This window comes from Vigna umbellata, chromosome 1 (genome assembly GCF_029865625.1).
Source record: "Vigna umbellata cultivar VRB3 chromosome 1, Vumbellata_1.0, whole genome shotgun sequence".
Taxonomy (NCBI): domain Eukaryota; kingdom Viridiplantae; phylum Streptophyta; class Magnoliopsida; order Fabales; family Fabaceae; genus Vigna; species Vigna umbellata.
Genome location: NC_142165.1, coordinates 62,599,836 through 62,612,837, shown reverse-complemented (window position 1 = coordinate 62,612,837; position 13,002 = coordinate 62,599,836). Strand labels below are relative to the sequence as shown.

Here is a 13,002-nt window from a genome sequence, read left to right as displayed (position 1 = left end):
TATATTGTCATTTTTTGCTAATGCCCAAAGGGGGAGAGTAATTGGAAAATAGATTTCTTATTATGCATCATCAAAAAAGGCGGAGATTGTTGATAGGGGGAGCTATGTACAGCTGAACCCATATCTCACATATGTGTTTTTGATGATGATAAAAGAAATGTTTTATAGTTTCTTGCACAACAAAATGGTAAAATTGTTGCTTGATTATACTTGTGATTGTGCTTGAACTGTTTGTTGTATGCATTCATTGTTTAAATATGAATCATTGGGTGAAACACTTTGCACATTGCATATCTGCATGAAATAATCGATTAACTGTTTGTATATTCTGTTAAATTTTATCAGATATCAGTATATGCTTATTAGAGGCAAAACAACCAAGTTTTAATTGATTACATTATGTGTATAATCAATTAAAACTCATTGTTTTGATAGTACATTATTACTGAGTGCATTGATGTGTTCTGAATGGAAAAAGTTTTCAAAATTGCTTAAGTATGGAACTTAATCGATTACGTTAATTTCCTAATCGATAAAATGAATTTTATATGAAAATCTTTTTCTTGAAAAGCCATAATTATCAATAACGATCATATTTTGAATGTTGTGGCTTGTATGAAATGTTTAATCGATTGCATGCACATTTAATCTGTTAAATCCTGTGCAAATGTAAAACTGTTAAAGTTGAAGAAAGAACTTAACCGATTACATTAATTGCTTAATCGATTAAAATGTGTCAGAGTTGAAAAATCTATAAATAGACGCATTGCTCTCTGTGTTTCAACAGTTCTGTGATCTTACACTTTCATAACTAATTGTTTAAATTTTAATTGTAGGAGCATTCTAAATTTCTTGAAGAATCAAGATTGCTTCATTGGAAAGAAATCCTTAAAGATTCGTGCAAGAACTTTGTGCTTTCAATTGTTGATCCATATATGCACTCTAGGTGTATTCTTCAGTGATCAGTTTTCATCTACAATCAAGATTGATTGTGTCCCTGTTGTTGTGGCTAGGAAGAGGACTTTGTGGAGTTCTATTACTTAGAGTTGGGATTTCTTTAAGGATGATAGAAAGTGGGTGATCTTTATGGATGTATCCTATAGTTGATATTGAGTTAGAGAGGAGACTACATTTGAGAGGATTGTTCTCTATATGTCTTGCTTGTAAGAAGTCTATCAATATATTGGGTCCCTTCATTTAAGGTTGATTGAAGGAAGATTGAAGGAAGATTGGACGTAGGCAGTGGGCCAAACTAGTATAAACAACTGTGTGAATCTCTTTATCCCTTCTCTTTCACATTGTTCTTATTCTTGTTTGATTGCATTCCAACAAAACTTCAAAGATTTCATAAAGCTTTATGAAGAACAATTTTTGAAAGGGGAAAACCAATTCACACCCTCCTCTTGTTTGAGTTTATTGGCCTAACTTTTTCTATAATCATCAAATCAACAAAACCCCTGATAGCAACAACGTTACGAACTCAACCTTTTTCCTCTTTGATTTCCCTTTCGTGAGGCAGTACCAAAACCTCCTCGCTTGCAACATGCCTTCCTTGCTGAAATGAAGCCACCAACGATAATGTTTACCACTATGCAAAACCCCTTCACGATCGTCGCAAAGCCCTATTTTGCCTCTTCTTCTACAACGTGAAGGCTTCTTCATCTTCACGTATCTAAGCGCTACATCTCACCTCCACCACTAGTGCCTCTGTGAGACAAATGAAAGCACTGTCGGCTGGCCACGCCAACGTCGTCGTTGTTAGGGTGATGGATGGCGTGGTAGGAGGGATGCAGAGTTGAGGTAGGGATTTGTAACTAGGTGACAAGGAAGCATATTGATTTTTTCTACGACTTTTGGGGTGGTTTCTTAAAGATGCTGATAAACTTTAGTGGTTGGAGAGGAGTAATTGTTTGTTGGTGGCAACCATGTTTGCTAGGACTCGAGGGTGATAATAAGAGGATGGAGGTCGGGGGATGCAAATCCTGTGTGGGTTTTCTCTTATTATGGGTGAACCAATGGTCGTGCTCTATTTTACTTGGAGAATGAAGGTTGTTAAAAGTGGATGAATGGATAATGACATGAATAATGATTATTGGATTTATATGTTTTGGTATTGAGGTAGCTGATAAAGGTCGAAGTATGGATTGGGAAATGCTGTCGTGGGTTGTGTTTGGGAATGAAGGAGGTGGATGGGTTAGAATGGATGAGAGGAAACCTGATAGGGGTTGTTATGGTAAGCGTTGATGGTGAAGAATGGGGAATGTAAAAAAGAAGTGACACAAATAATCTCCAATGTAATTTAGTGTGGTGATTTTCATTAAACTTTTGACAACTTTTAAATAGGTACAAATAAAACTTTGGACCAAGGAATAAAAAATTGAAACAAAATATCAACTTACTCAAAATAAAAAACTACATAATCTATCTCTAAATAATCAAAACTATCAATTTTATCTCATCTTTATCAAACTAATATTATTGTACTAAAACTATTAAAATAAGACTCAAACAAAATTACTAATAAACCCCTTAGATTAAAGTTTATCTAACAAAACACTCAATAAACTTAAATTTTTTCATCCTTCATCCTGTACTCCAATTTCTCTGTGCATCATCCCGCACCTGACTTGCCTCTTTCAACCAGATTCAAATTCTTGATTTTCTTCATGACTTCTCAATTGCTTTGACTGACATCCCAATTACCTTTGTCGACTTCATTTGCATTATGAGTGACCTCTTTTTTCCCTTAACCAACTTGTTTTAACATTTTCTATTTCTTATTTTCTCTATTTGTCTTCCCAATAGCCATGCTGCCAACATGATCTACCACAAACTCAATATCACTATTTTTGAATTTTGATTGGTCAACGGCTACTTCACTATGGTGGTAGCGCTACTCCTTAAGCTCCAACATTTGTTTGTGCTTTAACTTCGTTATTTCCATGTCCAAGTTCGCAACCCTCATTATCATGACCTCTAACATCTTTGCCGAGCTCTGCATCACCTCAACCATCTCTGATGAGCTTTAAATTATCATGATATTGTCCTTGTGCTTTGTCGAGCTACTAATGTTTTCCACCAACTTTGCTGATTTGATATCATGTTCCTCATTATCTTTTCGAGCTTACCTCATCCATTACAGGGACCGACCTGACCTCATTTATTATTAAGACTGAGTTATCCACTTTGTTCAACACCGAGTTCTCCACTTCCACACTTTCTACCAAGCTTTGTAGATCTTAGCAATTCGGCTTGACTCATTCTCACCCAGGCTCCCTTCATACTGCTTTGAGATGTTTAGAGGCACCACCAAGCTAACCGGCCTTTTCTCAAGTTCAGCTGGGCTACTTAGTCTCCATACAAAAACATTTGGGCTCTCCAATTTGTTGACCGAGCTTCCTACCGAGCTCTTCAATGCTCATTGGTCATTCGTGCTCTCTATCGATCTTTCTAGTTGATATGATCATGTTCAGGAAAGAATATGATCTTTTCATAATTTGAATCCCCAATAGGCACAAGAAAAGTAAATCAGAGAAAAATGTAGAATAAGGCAAGGATGAGGATGTCACAATCTAGCATATCGATAAGTCAAATGAAGATTTGTCACAAAGATGTTAATCTTTTGATAAAAATCAGAGTTCTAATCCAAGAACCTAGAGAATCATTTCTTAAAGAACGCAAACGCATATAATATGACTCAAAAGTGTCTACATATGTATTTGATGCTCATATATATAGGTAAAAGAAAATTACAAATATTTTTAATTGCCTAAATTATTGTATAATTATTGTCCAAGCCATGATCTTCATGTCCCTTGAATTCCAATCTTTATGGAGCATCATAAGCCTTGAGAAGATTTATTCTTCCAACTGTTTGCTCTTTGACCTTGTCATAAGTCTTTTGAATTACAATGACTCTTTCTCAAGTTTCTTCTACACAATCAAGGCATAGTCCTCTATCACCAGTTAATCTTTCAAGTTCTCACCCGAGTTCTCCAAAAGACTTTCCATATGAGATCTCATGTTGTCATCATGCTCTTCCGAGTTGATAATATGCTCAACTCAGCTTTTAACCCAGTTCTAATACCACTTTGTAGAAAAAAACGTGGCACACACAAATAATCTACATTATAATTTACTGTAATGATTTTCATTGAACCTTGAAAACCTTTAAATAGGAACAAATAGAATCTTAGACCAAGTACAAAGAATAAAAACTAAAGACAAAATATCAACTCACTCAATAAAAAAAACTACATAATTTATCTCTATCTATATTAAGAATAAAATAATATTGCACCTAAATAATCAAAACTACAAATCTCTATCTTATCTTTATCAAAACTAATATTACTATAGTCAAACTAATAAAATAAGACTCAAACAAATTTATTAATAAATTCCTTAAATTATCTAACAATTAATATTTGACATTTGATTGATAAAATAATATTATAATTAAATTAAAAAATTAGAGACTAAATTAATATTTCCACCCAGGAGAAACCTGCCTTGTTATAAAACTGTTACATGTCGTGTACCATGATGACAAAGTGGTATCTAGGTATAACTTATTATAAACATTCCCAGAAAAGCTATCGATCACTATCTTATTTCTATTAAACTAATATTATTAGATTTAAACTAACAAAGTAAAGCTTAAACAAAATTATTAATAAATCTTTACATTATCTAAGGAACGAAGAAAAAGAAGAGACCACGACGGCAGATACTGCATAGGACCATATTATATTAATGAGTAATAAGTAAGCTTAATATTCTATCGCTAAACTAAATTAAATAAAATTAATAAAAATTAATATTGGATTAAAAATAAAAATATTATGATTAAATTAAAAAATAGAGACTAAATTAATATTTAAATTACTTTTTAAAATGTTTATTTAATTCTGAATTAATAAATTAATCATTTAAAAAAGTGTATAAATTATTATTTTAATACGTTAAAATTAAATGTAAAATAACCATTTTAGATATTTTAAAATTTAAATAAATATCTATTTTAAATTAAAAGTAATCTGTTTTGGAAAATATAATATAATAGTTAAAAAAATAGAAAAACTAGGTCGAAATGGCCTAATTTTCCACCCAGGAGAAACCTGACTTGTTATAAAACTGTCCTATGTCATGTACCATGATGACAAAGTGGCATCAAGGTATAACTTATTGCAAACATTCCCATATAAACAGTTTTTACTTATTTGTTGTAAATATACTTTGAATAGGAAATCAAATTATTTTATGTTTAAAAATAACTATTGGTTCTGACTCCATTGATTTTGGTTTTTAAGTTTTCATCTTACAGATAAATCTTTTCATGTTTTTTTTTAATTATATTCAACTCATAGCTATTAAGTGAGTTAGAAATTATTAAAAAGTATATATAAATTGATTCACGAGTTAAAACTAAAAAGATAAAAATGACAATTGACGATAAAATCAAATAATAAATTATTTATATGAAAAAAAAAATGTAATCATTTTACATAAGAAATTTGGTAGAGTTACTAAATTTATATAAATTTTAAATAAAAAAAATAATATATATAAATTTGATAATAAAAAGGAGTGAACCAATAGAAGCTCGCCAACACCTTACTGTACCTAATCACATTACCAATTGACTCCCTCACCTTATCGTATCTCTTCTTCAATTCAGCAAAATTCTCTATCCTCCTTTGCCTGATCTGTTTAACAATTTCTTCGTCCATTGCGCTCGCCCTGATTCAATATCGGGTATTTTCTTTTTAGCTTTTGTTCGGAATTGTTTTCTGTAAATTAGTTTGTTGTCTTAGATGGGTGTTTGACTATTTGGCTTAACATAGAAAGAAATGTTTGACCCGGAAGATGGTTGCTTCTATAAGGTTTAAATTGCAAATTGTTGATCGTAGGGACTTTGTTATTTGAGTTTGAGTTATTTTTCAGGTCAATTGCTGCGTTTGTTTGTTTTTGTCTGTAATTAGATGATCCAGTGCTTTCTGTTATTTGTAAAAGTTTCTCGTTCACCAATTGTTTGATGAAATGTATAGCTTTGGTTTGTATGGATATTAAGGCTACTAGGGATAACATTGATAACATGTTTTGATCGTTTCCTTAATCTTTTACTTATAGAGGTCAGGGATGGCTCCTTTCGCAATTGCAACATTGGGCACTTCTCAGACCTGCATCATCCCAAAGCCTGCGAATTTGAAAGTTCCAATTCGCTGCTCCGCTGCTTCTTCTTCTCCTTCTTCGATTTCCACTCGATCAAAAGCCTCTGACTTTGATTTAAGGACATATTGGGCTTCCCTAATGGTGCAGATCAATCAGAAGCTCGACGAAGCCATTCCAGTTCAGTTTCCTCCGCAGATATATGAAGCTATGCGGTATTCAGTCCTTGCCAAAGGTGTCAAGCGAGCCCCACCTGTTATGTGCATCTCTGCATGTGAACTCTTTGGGGGCAGCCGCCTTGCCGCCTTCCCTACTGCCTGCGCCCTTGAAATGGTAATTAGTTTTTTGCACCCAGTCATTTTGCTTTGATTCTGTTGATTTATTTTTTATTTTTTAATTATGATCTTTGTTTTATGATCTGAGGCATTTGAGTGAATCGCCTTATCATTGTCAAGTTTATATTTTCCTTATAGTACAGTTTTATCACTTATTATACCAATTTTATTAGTAGCATGGTTAGTTTTAGGAGTGCCATGTTATTCATGTAAATAAGTGTTTTGGATTCCATCTTTTGCTAGCTGTATTTGCATCAGAGTACCTGCCTTTAGATGAACCGTTAATTTAACAATACCTTTATTTGCAGTTTGCATTGTTCTTGAACAAAATAGATTCTCTGAATCCGTATGTTTTGAACTCCTGATGGATACAAAATGGAAATTATGAAGTATTGGCATGTACTTCACTAAAAAGTAATGACAGTAAACTGAATGTGTTTTTGAGTATTTCTAAACATACATGGTTTTAAGTATATTGTTAATCTTATATTTCTGTGGCAATCAGGTTCATGCAGCTTCATTGATACATGATGATCTTCCCTGCATGGATGACTCCCCGTCACGCCGTGGGAAACCTTCAAATCATACCATCTATGGTGTTGACATGGCAATTCTTGCTGGTGATGCGCTTTTTCCCCTTGGATTTCGTCACATTGTTTCACAGACTCCGTCTGACCTTGTGCCTGAGCCCAATCTTCTTCGTGTGATTGCTGAGATGGCTCGATCTGTGGGCTCCACTGGTATGGCTGCAGGGCAGTTCCTGGATCTTGAAGGAGGATCCAATGCAGTTGAATTTATACAAGAAAAAAAGTTTGGTGAAATGGGAGAGTGTTCTGCAGTGTGTGGAGGATTGTTGGCTGGAGCTGAAGATAATGAGATAGAGAGACTGAGGAGGTACGGGAGAGCTGTTGGGCTATTGTATGCAGTTGTGGATGATATTCTGGAAGATGGGTTGAAAGTTGAGGGAGGTGTTGACGGGAAAAACAAGGGCAAGAGTTATGCAGAGGTTAATGGAGTAGAAAAGGCAATAAAAAAAGCTGAAGAGCTCAGAGAAAAGGCTAAGGAAGAATTGGATGGATTTGAGAAGTACGGGGAGCGAGTCTTTCCTCTCTACAGTTTTGTGGATTATGCATTTGATAGAAGCTTCAATGTTGATGATGCCAGTGGATAATGGGTTTTTGTTATTTATTTAGTTCTTTGATTGGTTGACTAAGCGAGAATCGATCATTGCATTGCATGACATGAGAACTTAGAGGTTTTGAACGCGGAACTCTCAAGTCCATTCAATCAATCTCAGCTTTTAAACTTTCCCGTCCATTTGTGGTCGATATCTTCTTGACTATTAAAAGGGATGAGGATGTTCTAAGGCAAGGACCCAAAAGGAGGGCATATCTAGTTTAGTATGTTTTCCTGTAGCTCATTTGATACGGAGTTAGCATTCCAAGACCCTAAGAAACTCTTATCATTTATTGTGACTTTTTGTTAAATATGTTCAACGGATACTAAATGTCTCTTTGATTATCAAGTGAAATGGGGTTTACAGATTTGATTACACACAGTTCGAATTAAATTTTCTGATAAAAAAAATGTTGTATACACACATTCTTTATTCTCTATACCTCTTAAGGACGGTCATTTGCTGGGTCTTATAATTTTTTGGGGGTAACACATACATGGTCTTGATGAGAAATACCACTTGAAGTTGATATTAGTTGGCCTTTTATAACTCTAAACATGCTTTTGAAAATAAAATTTTAATGTAACACGCTGTAGATGTAAGCAAATTTGATGATTCAATATGGTTGGTGGAAGGGATGGACTATTAATTGAAAAACATTGAACTATCAATTGTACAATATTATATCAAAACTAGTGAGCTGTTTAGACTAAAAATTGAAGTGTATCATTTTATACTTACAGTTTTAAAAAACTAAACCTCTAAAATTATAGCTTAGCTAACTATTCATTCACTTAAAATTATTTTATTTTATACTTTTTATTTATTTGGGAGTCTCTGAACTTGTAATCCAGTTTGGCTGCTATAAATTAAACTTTGGTCGGAGCCGACTCGGTCGAATATTTATCAAGAGTGATTCAACTGAATTTTGGTGATAGTTGATTCGACCGAATTTCGCTTAAAACTGATTCAATCGAGTTTCAACCATGTACATCTTAGCCGAATTCGATCAAATTTAGTCTTAGGTCTGTCTCAACATTTTACCAAACCTGACCCGTTTTGACATTTGACCCGACCTGGCTCCTCTTAACCTTTGTTTTGGCCCATCTCGAACTTGGATCAGGTTGGTCTGTCTCAGTCTTCAGTTTGACCCGACTCATCTCGATCTTTGGTGTATTCCAGCCCATCTCAAAGTTTTGTGTAGAAAACAAGTTTTAGTTCAACTTAGTTCAATGCAATGTAGTAGAACAAAAACATAGTTCACTTCAATTCATATGAACTAATTTCAATTCAATTTAGTTCAGACAAACTATTTTTTTATTCATTACCGTTTTTAATTGAGTAATTCATTTTACTAACTCCTAATTGGTGGATACGGATAAGTTTTGTAGCTTTATTTAAATATTTTTGTATTATGTCTTTTAAATTAAGTACTATTTCAATAATTTCTTTAATTTTAAAATAATGATTAGATAAAAATATTTGCAATTTAATTTTCATTGTAACAATATTATGAAATTGAATATGCGTACATTTAGACTCATGTACTACTTGATTTTTCTCATAACAAATTGTAAATTTGTAGCTACGAAAAATTTTTGTAGAAATATCTTTTGTTTTATGTATTATTTTCATAATTCTTGTTTGACAATATTGTTTAAGTTACACAATTAATTATTATTATTATAGTTAAATATATTTTTAATTCTTAAATTTTGATATGAAATTAGAATTTATTTTTATTTGAAATTTATTAAGATTACAGAAGAGTAAAGGTTGACGATAATGTTTTTAGCACTCTTGCCATCTTTAATAATCATTGTGTCCCAGCAATGAAAAAGAGCACTATTTGTGTTCCATAACTAATTTATACAATACAAACTTCATCTTGCATATGTCCTAATAGACAAATCCTCTTCTAGAGAGTAAGCCTATGATATTTTATATAACTCTTTATAAATATTTATCTCAACAAGAGTGATTATGCTCCTTATAATATTTAGCCTTAGACAAAAATTATTATGTGTTTTAAATTATATTTAATCTTATTAAGAGTAATTACATTTCAAATAATACTTAGTCTTGGTCAGTAATGAAACTTTTGTAATCTACTTGGTGAAACTTGAATAAGTTAATTAAGAAGTTGATGTAGTCTAAATTACAAACGAACCAGTACAAAAATGCCAACCGTAATCTCTCTTGATTCTCAACTCTTTAAATTGTATTTTATTAAATTACAACTAACAAAAAAAAGAGAGTCTTTCCTAAATGAGATTTACGAAAACATTTTGAAAGTGTGTTTTATCTTAAAATTGCATCTAATTATCTTCATCAGATGTTGATCTTATGAAACGATATTGACAATGCATTTGTCAAGTAAGTTAAAACTTTGTCTAACAACTACCATCATATGCTAGTTTTACAAAAAAATCTCAAAAAGTTTTAAAGAATCAATTCAACTCTCCATATTTTAGTTGTTTTTCATAATAAAATAATAATAATAATAATAATAATAATAATATAGTTATATTCAATGTTTAATGTACGTGAGATAACAAATTAAATAATATTAAAGAGTATCATAAATTATGTTTAAATCATATTTTTTTTAATTTAAATTTTTTTTCTTCTAAAAATTAACTTTCTTTTTTATTAAAATCAGACATCACTATCTACAACACATATCAGGTAGGTAGAAATATCAAAACATACCAATTAGTTTCATATTCTAAAAATTAACTTGTAATTTAAATTTTTTATAAATTATGAAAAATGCTGAGAAACTTTAACTAGAGTATACAAATTTATATTCTACTTATATAACTATTTCCTGTAAAAAGTTATATAATATTTTTACGTTATAAGTAGTATCTAAAAAAGTATTTAAATAATTACGTTGCATATAAGATATTTGACAAATTTTATTTTATTTTATTCATAACTAATTTTTCTTAATTAAATAAATTATAGCATTTTTTAATTCTAATATTATGATGCAAATACTTCCTTTTCAATTATATTTGAATAATTACTTTTTTAAATATTTAATTACTATTATGTGAGAATATTATATAGAGAGGGGAGGAGACCTTATCCTATTTATCTCAAATCCTCACTCAAAAATATATATGAAAAGATATCATTATTTTATCAAGCTTCTTACTAATACAAGAACCAGAGTTATCATAATAATAAATTCATCATAATAATAAATTTATCAAGATGAGATCTTTCTTAAATGATTTAAGATTTCTCCACTAAAATAAAGTTCAATCAAATTCATGAACCATTAAATTAAGTAAATCGTTCGATGAGGATTAGAGTAAATTGGGTGAGAAAGATCTATTTATATTCGAATAATCTCTATCTTTAAGTTATTTTTATTTAGTATTTTTAATTATTGTCTTTACTTTTATTTTTAAATCCTAAAATTTTATAATTTACTTTATCTATAATTAAATAATTACACAATAAATATTTGTGGATTCTGTACTTAAACTTCCATTTATTTGTGAAAATTTTCTTGTCAAAACAATTATTAAGTCCATAAATATTACATTTTGAGATATCTTAACAAGATAAAAAAAAGAAGATAATCAAAGTTTTATTTAATATTTAAGATTACATATTTATACACAAAACTTCTTATTAATTTAAAATTTAAAATCATGAGTTTTTCCTTTTTAGTATTTATTCTATAATTGCATATGAAACTAAAAGAAAAATAAATGTTGAAATCGCATCCAAATTTAGATGATATATTAGATATTTGTTTTCTCATTAGTTTATTTTGGAAAATCAGAAATAAGAATATATATATAACAAAATAAATTAGTTTATCTTGTTTTGATCTGTCTCTTTCTAATCTATCAAAAACATATTAAAGTAGATTGGCGGGTTACTTTTCTTTTGTTTGAATTTGATATATATTCATATATTAAAAAGTTACTTAATAATACAAATATTTTCAACTCTAATTAATTGATATAGTTAATTAAAGAAATTGAGAAGTTTATTAATTTTAAATGATGAATTACTTAATTATAATTAATAAGTATGGATGGTGAACATTCAAATTAAAAAATTTATAATCTTTTAAATTATTTTTTATTTTTATTTTAATAAATTAAAAAAATAAAAACAATTATAAAAATCTAGAAAATGACATATTAGAAATAACAATGATTTAAAAATAGTAAGACTCAATTATTTTAATATTAAAAAGTTTTAATATAAATAGTTTTATTATGAACGAACTTTATTACTTTAAAATACATTATCTATCTATAAGTCATTTTTTAAGAGTTCTTTAACTTCCCTTTAAGGGTTCTTATTTCATGTTCCTCTGATTGAAAAATCGAGATCGTGGAATCTATTCTTGTGGCAAGCTCTTCAATTTGGACCAACCAATTTCTCTATTCGCGTAAGTTGAATTTTAATTATTGTTGTTGGTCTTTTTCTGTGATCGATTACATTTGAGCCTTCCTTTATTTGCAAGCATCTTTTTAGTCATAAGAGTTTTCATTAATCAGTGGTTCTAATGGTGTGTCATGATCATGTTTGTGTTGTTCTTAGGTGTAGATAGGACATCATGTGAGCTTGAAGAGATTTAGGATTTCTTAAAACAAGTTCACCTGTCTTTCATGTAAGGGAAGCTAATTGCAATTATTATTTTTTTAAGTTATATATATCTTGAAATTTTGCTTTGCATGATTGAATGGTATGATGATGTTTGATATATTGAATTTGGTTTGTGTTCGATGTTTGTTATGTTGTTTGTCTTGATTGAATTTGGTGCTGATTGAGGAACTTAATATCTAATCATTTAAGTCAGTTGGTATATGTCTTGACATTAAAAGTTGTTTTTTACTAAAGTACTAAGAAGGGAATACCAATTTGATTGTTTGAACAGGTTCCTTTTTTCTAAATCACAAAAATTGATTTGCTGATATTTGATACAACATTGAGCAATCGTAGGATGGCATTAAGCCTTAGTTCATTGTGTAGGTCTGGGAGCATTTTAGCTCCATACCACTAAGCGTCAGTTTTATACTAGTGAGCGTAGTAATATGTGAATACTTTGGCATTGAAAGGTAGCATGGCATTGTTGAGTGTCATCTTTCAATGTAGGTTTGGAGCATTTTTTTCTAGGACATTGAGCGACAAGAGGGTGTCGTTGAGCGCAAATTTTTGCAAGAAGAATGACGTTGAGTGTTAGGACTGTCTTTGAGAGTCACATTTTGCAAAATGTTTGACGTTGAATGCTAAGACTACCACTAAGCGCTACCTTCTACGAGAAGCTTAGTGTTGGGTGCCACC

General features: G+C 30.7%; 1 protein-coding gene across 1 annotated transcript; it reads left to right on the top strand.

Moving 5' to 3' along the window:
- Positions 1-5,609: 5,609 nt before the first annotated feature.
- On the top strand, positions 5,610-8,058 carry GGR (geranylgeranyl reductase). The gene is made up of 3 exons (XM_047321127.2): positions 5,610-5,757; positions 6,133-6,504; positions 7,012-8,058. Exons 2-3 carry the CDS (start codon positions 6,142-6,144, stop codon positions 7,675-7,677), a joined length of 1,029 nt encoding a protein of 342 aa, XP_047177083.1. The 5' UTR covers positions 5,610-5,757; positions 6,133-6,141; the 3' UTR covers positions 7,678-8,058.
- The last annotated feature ends 4,944 nt before the right edge of the window (positions 8,059-13,002 follow it).

Coding starts and splice junctions, on each gene's coding strand:
- GGR (XM_047321127.2), top strand. CDS start 6,142: ATGGCTCCTTTCGCAATTGCAACATTGGGCACTTCTCAGACCTGCATC. Junction 6,505..7,011: donor CTGCCTGCGCCCTTGAAATG/GTAATTAGTTTT, acceptor TGTGGCAATCAG/GTTCATGCAGCTTCATTGAT.